The sequence below is a fragment of the Lonchura striata genome, chromosome 3 (assembly GCF_046129695.1).
Source record: "Lonchura striata isolate bLonStr1 chromosome 3, bLonStr1.mat, whole genome shotgun sequence".
Lineage (NCBI taxonomy): Eukaryota > Metazoa > Chordata > Aves > Passeriformes > Estrildidae > Lonchura > Lonchura striata.
The window spans coordinates 443586-454143 of record NC_134605.1 but is presented as its reverse complement, the minus strand read 5'-3'; the positions used below and the strand labels follow the sequence as shown (position 1 = coordinate 454143).

The 10558-nt window shown below is 50.9% G+C and overlaps 1 protein-coding gene across 1 annotated transcript; it reads right to left on the bottom strand.

Moving 5' to 3' along the window:
• Window positions 1–92: 92 nt before the first annotated feature.
• Window positions 93–8946, bottom strand: CHGB (chromogranin B). Its single transcript, XM_021538625.3, has 5 exons — window positions 8796–8946; window positions 5215–5258; window positions 3901–3991; window positions 1477–3119; window positions 93–460 (listed from the first exon to the last, which is right to left on the bottom strand). The coding sequence occupies exons 1-5, from the start codon at window positions 8842–8844 to the stop codon at window positions 377–379; spliced, it is 1911 nt and encodes a 636-aa protein (XP_021394300.2). The 5' UTR covers window positions 8845–8946; the 3' UTR covers window positions 93–376.
• Between the last annotated feature and the right edge of the window lie 1612 nt (window positions 8947–10558).

The window sequence follows — 10558 nt, the reverse complement described above, 5'->3', positions numbered from 1 at the left end:
TACTGAGATTTCAAATTCCTTCTTCCCTCTCATGCTCATGCAAACTGGCAAACAAGATGCTCACCCCATCAGCCACATGAACAAGGAGGAGGTTTGGTCCAAGATCAATGGTTTTTATTATTGCAAACTCAGACAAATATATTCCTGAAGAACACTAACACAATTATCTCCAAAAGCATATTAAAAATACCTGCCCACATGAAAGGCTATGTTACTAAAATTCATGCCATTCAGGTCTCAGGAGCATAACAGCAAATTAAAGACACTTTCAGCTGTGTAAATCACTACACGAGAGTGGACAGTGAGTAGAATTTCCTGGGCTTAGAGCAAACAACAATCCAGTGGCAGTGACTTTACCACAGAACACAGGACAGCTTCAGCCTCTCCTGAGGCTGTTGATCTTCTCTGCTATGTTCTGCAGCTCCAGATCCATGGTGGCCAAGTTTTCCAGCTGCTTTTCCTGTGAAAACACATCAAAGTTAACGCTGGCAAATGTTTTGTTCCAGGGAAAGGAGAGGAAAGGCAATTTTAAAGGCAGAATCTGTCCTGCCACTTCCCAGTCCCTGGGCAGAGCAGGTGTGAACAGCAGTGCAGCAAAGACTTGGGAGACTGGTGCGATTCCCTGCTTTGGACTGAATACAGGCGGGAGAAAGCATCAACATTGTAATTGTGGGAGCTGGCCCCAATGCCAGCCTCATCCTTGCAGATTTCAAGCACCCTTACCCCATGAGGTGGCCTCCTGCCATGTCACAGCTGCAGGTGCTGTCTGCAGCCAGGGCACAGCTCCGCAGGTACAGAGCAGCTTTCTGCAGCCAGGTTTTACCTGATGACTTGTTAACAGCAACTGGCACCTCTATGAATCAGTGTCCAGCCTCCCTGCTCCCAGCACAGCTCTGTGCACTGCGCACACAGTGACACCCACCAGGAGGATCTGCCTGATGGCTGTAGGCTCAGTTTGATACTGGAGCAGAACAGGAAGTCCAAAAAAAAAAAAAAAAAATTCACTATGTGTGAACTACACATGGGAGGTGCAATGCAGGTTCTGCTCTGCAGTTCTGGCTGGGAAATCCATGGGCAGCTGATTTCCTTCTAAACACCTATCTCACTTTTCAGCTCGGTATTTTAAACAACCCACAGCCCCAAGTGGTGCTTGTCCGTTTTCTCTGCTCCTGCTGCAAACTCCTTTGTTCTGTTAGTCTGCAGAGCCTCGAGGGAGAGGCAGGGCCCAAAGAGGAATAAAATCTTTTCTGCCTTGCAGCAGACAGGAGCTGTGTCTTTATCCCACAAATTGGGCCCTGGGGTAGTTCAGCAAACTCAAAGTTCCACTCTTCAAAGAAAGCAGATTTTTAAGTCACTGAAGATCTCTCAAACTATGACTTAATCTTGTTTGTGTTTCTCTATGCACAGTTTCCCAGCTGCTTTGGGAATGGATTTGGCAGTGTTTCCCCCAGCTTTTCAGAGAAGCTGTGCACTTACCTCCTCATCCGTCAGGGGCCTCCGGCTGAGGCTCCTTCTGTCATTGCCAGCCACATGACGTTTCTTCAGCTCTTCTCCAGAGCTGTACAGCCCTGGCAGTTCAGCTGATTTCTTCCTGTAGTTGAGAAGCTGTGCAAGTTGATCCATCTTCTTGTACTGCCTTTCCACATCGTACCTGTTCGTTTTGCCAGGATTCCTCTTGTCGGTGCGCCGGTGCTTCAGAGCACTCTGGATTTGCTTTTCTGACCACCACTCGTAGTCATTGTATTCAGGGAAAAGGCTCTTCTCACTCAGGGCGGGCCTGCCTTCCTCCCTGCCCTCCGGGAGCTGCTCCCCTGCACTGTCCCTTTTGTCCAAGTGCTGGCTTTTCCACCACAGCAGCGGGTAGAAAGGCCTGTAGGCTGCTGCAGTTCTCTTCTCTTTCTCTGCGGGGAGATGGCCTCTGTACTCACCTCTCTCTGCAAACCTTTCCTCCTCCTCATCTTCCACCTGGTCACTGCTGCGATGCTTCTTTTCCACCAGCTCCTGCTCCTCCTCCAGGCTGTCCTCAGTGCTGTGGTGTCTGCTGGCCTGCCCCCTGTGCTCTCCAGCCTGCTGGGACCTTTGGTGTTCCCTGCTCCGTGGGCGGGCTCTCCCTGCCACACTGCGCTGCTTCTCCTCGCTGAGGTACCTGGCCAGCTGCTCCTGGTTTTCATCAGCAGGGTACAGCCTCCCCTCAGAATGCTGGGATCCATCGTGCTGCCTCCTCTCCTCACTGCTCTCCTGGCTCTGGTGGTGCCTCTTGCTTTGCTCTTCCCTGCTCTCCTGGCTCTGCTGCCAGCTGTCCCTGTGCTCCTCACTGCCCTGCTCTGCAGGCCTCTCCTCCTGCAGCTCCTCGGACCCCTTCTCCTCAGACCCCTCCTGATGCTTCTGACGGTGCTTCCACTGCTCCCAGAGACTGGCCTCCCCTGCTGGCTCCCCCCTCTCACCACCATGGCCCCTCTTCTCTTCATAGGAGCCCCCTGCTCTGTGCTTCCCACCATAACCTTTGGCCTTGAAGGGTTCCCTTCTTTCCTCTCTTTCTTCACTCTCCTCGGATTCTTCACGCTCCTGCTGGTGGGAGAAGCCACGTTCCTGAGGCTCATGGTGGTATTTCTTACTCCTGTCTTCCTCTCCCTCCTCACTTTCCTGAATTTGCTTGGAAGGACTCTTCATTCCCTCCTCCAGGTGCCAGTGGCCCCTGGGGCTCTGATCATTCCCACCACGGAACTCATCCATGCTCACGCCCTCAGAGTGGGACTTCTTGGTGAGAACAGCAGCCTCGACATCCTCACAACACCTGCCCTCTTTGCTTTCCTCTTCACTGTGGTAATTCCTCTCCTCCTCTCTCCCGATTTCCTGGTACTGCTTTTTTTCTTCTGTGTGAAGTGTCTCATCCTGAGCAGGTGTGTGGTGTCCAGCCTCCTCCTCCTCCTCACTTTTACCTTCCTCACGAGCAAGTTTCTCCTCATCACCTCCTTCCAAGTACTTTTTAGATTCCTCTTCTGCCTGCCTCTGTTCTTTCTCCACACTCCCAGCAGAATGTTTTTCAGTCTCTGCTGGGTCCTTGGGATGCCTCATTTCAGGCTGTTCCTTTTCACTTCTCTCTCTGTCATTTTTATCACCTACAATAACAAAAGCAGCATCATGGAGTAATCCAACCCTCCACTGAAATGTTATTTCAAAGAGGTCACTGGCTTCCCAAAGTACCAAGGAAATTTGGACAGAATTTATTTCAAAAATCTGCTTTCAAAATCATTAGTTTGCCACTATTTTGTATGCTTGCCTGGAAAAGGATTAACTAACTAATTAACTCCACTTAATTAGGAGTTTTACAAGTTCTCCTGGAATTTCCAGAATAAATTTCCTTCTTTGGCTTTTTTCTCGTGATCACATTTTTAGTACTGAGTCAAGCTAGCTCTCATTCCCATTAAAAATCAGTGGGATCTGGAGTTGTGCTCAGTTCTTAGAATGTCAGACCAGGCCCATCACAGATGCTCATTCACAATTAAAAGACAACCATCTATTCCAAGCTACCCAAAAACACTGGGGACTTTTTAAAACGAATTTTAATTTTTTAAAAAAAATTTACTGGAAAAAATATCCAAGAAATCTGATGCTTTGCAATAGTTATGTTTCATCTTCTCAGGCTACCTGAAGAGTTTGTCAAGTCCTCTGAGTCTCCAGGTGGTTCAAGGAGGGAGCAAAAAGTGTCAAGCAGGAATCCCTGACAATTCCTAGGCCAGGCTGTTTGTTTTCTGAGCAAGACAGACTGAACAGAAGGGAACCAGAATTCTGGCACTGACATTTGGAGGCACCAGTTTCACACAGGCTGAAGTAACAGCTCACCAGCTCCAACACCAGGCACCAAATTCCTTTCCCAAGTTCAGATAAGGCTGTACTCACTCTTCAGGATTTCTTTGCATTCAGGATTGATGGGGGGTGCGTTTGGCTTAGACAGAGCGTTGGACAGGACCTCCACAATGCACCGGGTTACCTGGAAGAGACCAAACAGGAGAGAAAACCCTCATGGCAAAAATGGAAACTTGACTTCTGACCCAGCTGGTAGAAAAGCCTCTTGGAGATTGGAGTTCAGGCTACTGTTAATGAGTTTTCAGTAATCCTGTGCATTTGGGCTTGCCCCTCACTCCTGTACCAGCAGAACAGACAGGCCTTTTGATCTCCCCTTTTGTTTGCAGAGCTAAGGGGCTTCTTTTGTACCTTTTTAAATATTAAATACCCTTCTCAGTACAAAAGAGAGTCAAACACCATGTGGTAACACACCCTATAAAACAAACAGACACAACACATATTCAAAGGATGAGGATTATCCTGTAGGACCTGTCCAGATGGGGATGCTGCAAAGGCAGTTTGGACTGCCAATACACTCAAACACCTCCATGTCCTCTGTAAGGGACACACTCCACAGCTTTTCACATGGGTGTGCTCTGAGTCCTGCCTGGCTTTTAGCAGTGAACACTCAACTGGATTGTCTGGAAGCAGAGAAAATGGATTCATTTAGGAAAGTCACACAATGTGCTCTAATTCTAAGCACTGCCAAAGTATCTCCTCTGTGTAAAATGGTTTTCAGGTGCTGAAGTTGATGGTGAGAACAAGTGCTCCTGTTTGCTGGGGCACAAGAGCCTCAGGCTGATGATCTGTGGGGATGACTGGGAGGAGACAGTGAAACATTGATAGAGCCATTTGTCTTTTAACTATTTTTGGTTATTACCAGGTGTTTGCTGATCAAAATGATCACAGCAACAACCAGTGCAGGGGGTCTGGTGTCAGGTCTGGGAGCAGCTGATGGCATTTATTTAATCACAGAGGCTAAGATCTCTTCCCAAAGCAGGAGAGGAAGGACCACATCAGAAAGTCTGTTACACGGTTGGTAACTGTAGGTATTCCACTTTCCCCAAAGCTGTCAGTACAATAACATGTACAGTGGGATATTTCAGATCACTTTTGAAGCAGCTGTACAGTGCAGGGCTTCACAAGGACCACGCTGCCACAAGAGCCAGCTCCCATCTCCACCAAACACACTGAAGTGCAGGCAGGCATCTCCTGGCAGCTAAAGGCACTCTGAGTTCCACACCAGCCATGAGCTTTTAAAAAATTTACCCTTAGGGAAAAAAAATGAAGCATTGCCCTGAGAGTTTAAAGAAATGGAGAACACATCACTGATATTTTCTGAGGTTGGATTGACAAGCAGCTACTCACCATTTCTTCAGTATGGTCTTTTTCCACTGGAACTGTGCTGGCACCTGGAAGAAAAACCAATTATTAGAGATCCATTAACACAAGCATCGCTGACAGGAGTCCTCAGTCAAATTGGTCTGATGAGACAGCTTGGGTTTTGGATTGGCAGACAACTAAACCAGGCACATTCCACATTAAATCTTTCCTTATTTGGATGGAAAAGCCACGTAAAATTGAGGCATAGCATGAGAGAAGAGCCATGGTAACACTTGTAGCACCAAAATAATATACACCAAGAATAATCCCACACACAAAAAATGCAACACCAAAGAAAGCCACATTCAAATTCCAAAATGGAACTTTACTTCAAACCAGGTCCTTATGTCATTGTACCTGTTTGATGGTAAAAAAAATAAACCAACCCCAACAAGCAAGGCCTGTTTGCAGCCCAAGGATCTTTTGGCTTCTTGAAGAAGCTCTAGGTGCACCCCCTGCCAACAGCAGACTATTCTTTAAGACTTCAAAGCAGCTAATGTCCCAATCCTGCTGGAGAAACGTTGTCTCACTTGGAGGTGACCCCTGCAAGGATGGAGAGAGCCAGAAGGGACAGAAAAATTTCCATTCACTGAGTGGTCCATTATCATTCCAAGAAATAAGCAAAACCCCCTCAAATCTCAGTGGAAAACTACTCTGGAAGGAAGCAGTACAACCCATCCCTCTCTCTCTGCCCTGAGGACGTGTGGGGTAAACTCACACCTCCTTACACCAGTTCTGCTGTACCTGGGCAGCTCCTGCCAAGAAACCCTCCGTGCTGCCTGACTTTGCCATCACTGCTGCAATGCCTCCAGCTGGTTCATGAGCTTGGCTGCTGTGTCACTAATAAACTGTGTCAATTGCCATCCACCTGGAGCTTTCCAGGAGGGAGGTTAAGCACCTCTGGCAGCCCCACAGCAGTGTGAGGAAGCAGGGCCTGTTGAATCCTGGCTGTGCAGGTTCCCACACGGTGCAGAATCACAGCACACACATACACACAGCTTGGGCCGCAGCTCTGAAGTCCTGGCACGGGTCAGGAGAGTCCTAAATACAACCATGACCCCTCTGGCTGGGTCAGTGAGAGACCTCCTGAAATAGATGAACACACAGCACATCATGGAGATAAAAGAGCTCAGTTTGACCTCTCAGCATCAGGGGAATGAGCACTGCCCCAAGGAAGACAGGAGCACGTAGCCTTACACTATTTAAAGCAGCATAACCTTTTTATTCTCTGTGCTGGCAGAGGAAGTAGACATCCCCTGGAGCACTGACTCAGAGTGGAATAGCTGAGCATCACACACTAATAACTCCTGCTATTTCTGTGCTCTCCCCCAAACACACACGCAGGGGTGTGCTGCTTCTCCAGCCCCCATCCCTTCCTTCCCTGCGCACACGAGTGCCTTCAGAAGGGAACCCACACAAGGAGAGCACAGAAGGGATTCCCCTAAAATAGCACTGCATTCCCCCAGAGTGCCAGGTGGTGTGTGAGGGGAGATGGTGCTGGGAGCCAGCCCTCTCATCTCTGGCTGACTGAGGTGGCTCCGGGCTCCTTTCCTAAGCCAGTGTGCAAACCATTACCAGGCTGCTGCGGGCAGGAGGAGCAGCAGCACATACACAGGGCAGGGGACAAAGCCCCTCCCACCAGAGGTGCTATTCTTAAAAAGACATCCTCTGGCTCCCACAGGTGTTGGGGATGCTGCCTTTACAGCAGGAGCTGCTCCCAGGCTCAATGAAAGCAGAGCCCCTTCACAGGCTCTTTTTGGGGAGGCTCCTCTGCTCCTCCAGTCCCTGAGAAAAGCTGACAGGCTCCAGGGCAAACATCTGATTTTGTCCTTTTAGTGATGCAGCCACAGCACATCTCCTGTGAGTGATACCCAGGTGATGGGATAAAGCACAGAGCAAACTCCTAGGCATCTTTTCCTACTTCAGGCCACCCCGTGAATGCTGTCAGTGGCACAGAAAGAAAAAGTCAGGTTGTACCCACTGTCCTTGCTGTCATTCAAAAGCTCCCAAGAGCTTGTTTAACACTGAAAGCCAGCATGAACAGAGAGAGAGCATCGTAACAACAGCAGGAGAACCAAATGCTATTGGACAAATGTCCTATTAACCTGTCTGGAGAAACAGAATGAGCCTCCAGCCCATGCCAGAGCCTGAAATCTCACCCTGAGGCAGCTGCCCTGCCAGGGCTGAGCCAGGAAGGCGGTGGGGAGCCAGCAGTGCCCCACTTCAGCCGGGCGTTGGCAGTGCCAGCCCACGCCAGCTGGCAAGAGCTCCCCTGGGGCCACCTGCCACCTGGAGGTGCTGGCCAACACGGCTGCCCCCCTGTCCAGGAGGGGTGAGGCCATCACCATGAAGGGACAGCAGGCTCAGGCAGCAGGGCACCACCCGAGGGCTTGCAGAACACAGCAGACGGAGCACGGCGGGATCCAGAGCAGAGCCAGAGCACCGGCATGGAAACCCTGCACCTGAACACACAGCAGGGAACGAACCACAGCCCCACTAAGCAAAGCCAAGCCCTGGCTCTGTGAGCCCTCCTGAGTCAAGTCTGCCCAAGCAGTTACGATCAGATTATTTGATTTTGCCTAAGTGCTGAGTGGTGATGAATATCATGAGAAATGATAAATGCAGGACAAATTCACAAGGATTTTGCTTGCATCTCCAAGATTAGAATAGATCTTCAGGTGGGTCCCTGATGAAATCCCCACATGGCTTTGTTTCATCAGTGCAGATGACTCAGTGCAGTGTCATTCCTCATCAAAATGTCACAGTGTCTTCCTAGGCAGGATCACTGAAATTCAGGCATATTGATTTGCAGGAGTACTAGAAAGTTCTTGAATTTAATGTTCAACCAGTTCCACATTTGAAAGTGCGACAGCCACGAAGGATGTAAAGAATACCTGATCTGCTTGATGGCATAAATAGGAAAAAATATTTGGTAATAAACCCCCATAGCCTCTATGGTATAAGTGTGGTGAGCTCCTCTGTGTTGGGGTCTCTTCCCCTCCGAATCCCACCCTCCCTCTTTGATTTCAATAACGGCACTTGAAGGCAGTCAACTTCCTCACAGTCTCTGTACAAGTCCCAGAAGCGTGGAGACTTCTAACAGACCTAAAGCCAAAATACTCAACCCAGAATGACACCGACTCTTTCAACCAATGATGTAAGTATGCATAAAACACTGTAGAGCCAAGCCACCACCTCATTCTATTGCGCTTAAGGTTCATTTCACCGTGCGGTTTTAGTATTTAATGCCGCGTGCCAAAAATAAATAAAAAAACCCTGTTGGTTAAACCCGCAGAGCCGCTACTTTGCCATCACCTCCCAGCATCCAGCGCCGGCTGGCAAAACCCCAGCAGCACCGCTGTAAGGAAGCGGCACCGCCAAGTCTTTGTGCGAGGACGCTGCGCTGGGATAAAAATAAAGGCGGAGCAGCGCGGAGCTCTCGCCCAGCGCCATCCCCACCGAGCCCGGGCTCGGCTCCGCACCCTGCGTCCCCTCCCGGAGCGAGCCCGTGCATCCCTGCCCCGCTCCCCGCCCTTCCCGGCGGGATGTGCCCTCGCCCCGCTCACCTGCCAGGGCGGCGGCCGCCAGGAGGGCGAGCAGCGCCCGCGGCCCCATGCTCGGCTGGGCTGGGTCTGCCCGGGCTGGGCTCGGCTGGGCTGGGCTCGGCTGGGCTGGGTCTGCCCGGGCTGGGCTCGGCTGGGCTGGGCTCGGCGGCTCCGGCGCGGTTTAAAAGGGGACCGGGGGCGGAGGAGCGGGCGGGGGGCCGCCGGAGCTGCGTCACCGCGAGCCCCCGGGGGCGGTGCCGCCCCCTCCCCTCCCCTTCGGAGGGGCAACTTTCTCACTGCTCCGGCAAGCCGAGCTCCTTCTCCCCGCCTCGGCACCTACCGCAGCCGCCCTGCCCGCCCCCCGACTCATGCTCCCAACGGCCCTGTGCATCCCCCGCCCCGCCGTGCCTCAGAAAAGGGGCAAAGCGGGGCTTCCCTGCCTCTTTCTCCAGCTCACAGGACGCGGCAGCATCCTGAGGTCCTTCCTCCCGTCAGAGGATGCCGAGCCTCCGCCGAAGGGAGGAGGTGCGGTAACCCATCCCTCTCACACAGCTTCCACAAGAAATCAGCGCCGCGCCTCCACACCCTTTCCCGATCTGAGCCTCTTCAGGTGCTGCAGCCGCCTTTTCTTCCTGCAAGGTTTTGGTCCCTTCCCCTCCTCTCACAGCCTCCCCCCATCCAGTACACCCAGACCCCGAGAACGACTGGGATGTAATCCCAGTGCTTATGGCACCCGGGGAGGCAATGGCACGCAGTATTCCCCAAGAGTTCTAGCAGGGAAATCACAGCTCTCAGCATCCATCTCCGCAGGCAAACCTCTTATTTACTCTGATGATGCTCTGGGGAGCCAGAGGAAGCGTACAGAGATCAAGTTTTACATCGTTTCCTTTAACAGCCCCTGCTGTCCCAATTAATCCTTAGTGGAATACAAAGCTTGAATGACAAGTTAAAATGAGGAAGTCTGAATGGTCCACCCGGTTCCCTTCAGAGACCAGCAAAAAGCAGAATTCCTTTTGGTTTTCATTAACCCTCGGAGGGCCATCTCCAATTATAAGTGTATTTATAGTTTTCTTTTTTCTTTGTCTCCAGAGCCAAGCAGATGGCCCTCTAAGTGCCAGTGTTCCTGGAGGACAATGGATCTATACACCCAGCTGGCAGCTCCCTCTGATATCAGTCTGTGTGCCATTCTATTGTCCATTAACAATGGCAGGCTGCTACAAGCACACAGCCTTTAAAGACAGAAAACAGGACACTAGCACAGTGCCCCAATCCAACTCACCAGCAGGAAGCAGGAATTCCAGCTCCTTTTGAAGCCTGTTTCAGGAGACAGCCTGGAAGGGACACCAGGAGGCAAAGCCGGACACCTTGCTCAGCTTGCATTCAGTTTACAATTTCTGCAAAGTAACAGAAGTCAGTCACCTGGCCACCATGGAAGACAAGCCACATGCAACATCCCCCAGTGTCCCTCCTGCATGCTGTTCTGTGCTGCCTAAGCAGCCCCATCTCCACAGGCAGGAGATCTCATCTTTGGAGATGAGATCTCCAGTCTTGGCTTTAGGAAGTCAAGAACCTGTTACAAAAGACTGACAAATTTCCCTGGCTCCAAGGCCCCCCTTGTCCTCCCCTGTCTGTGTGAGGATTCAGCCTGGCCTCAACTTCTTCAGTTGCTCATGAGAAAGAATTTTAAGTGAAACATTTGCTTTTTATGTGTTCTCTGCTTCTGCAGGCATATAAATAGCATGTTTTGCCATCAGTTACATCAGGGTCTGCATAGGAGCACCTTC

What these genes read in the sequence shown, in the direction of transcription:
- CHGB (XM_021538625.3), bottom strand. Translation starts at nt 8,844, where the DNA reads ATGGGGCCGCGGGCGCTGCTCGCCCTCCTGGCGGCCGCCGCCCTGGCA. An exon ending in GGCGGCCGCCGCCCTGGCAG is followed by an intron (nt 5,259 to 8,795) that starts GTGAGCGGGGCG and finishes TTTTTCTTCCAG; the next exon opens with GTGCCAGCACAGTTCCAGTG. An exon ending in GGCCCCTGACGGATGAGGAG is followed by an intron (nt 461 to 1,476) that starts GTAAGTGCACAG and finishes GTGTTTTCACAG; the next exon opens with GAAAAGCAGCTGGAAAACTT.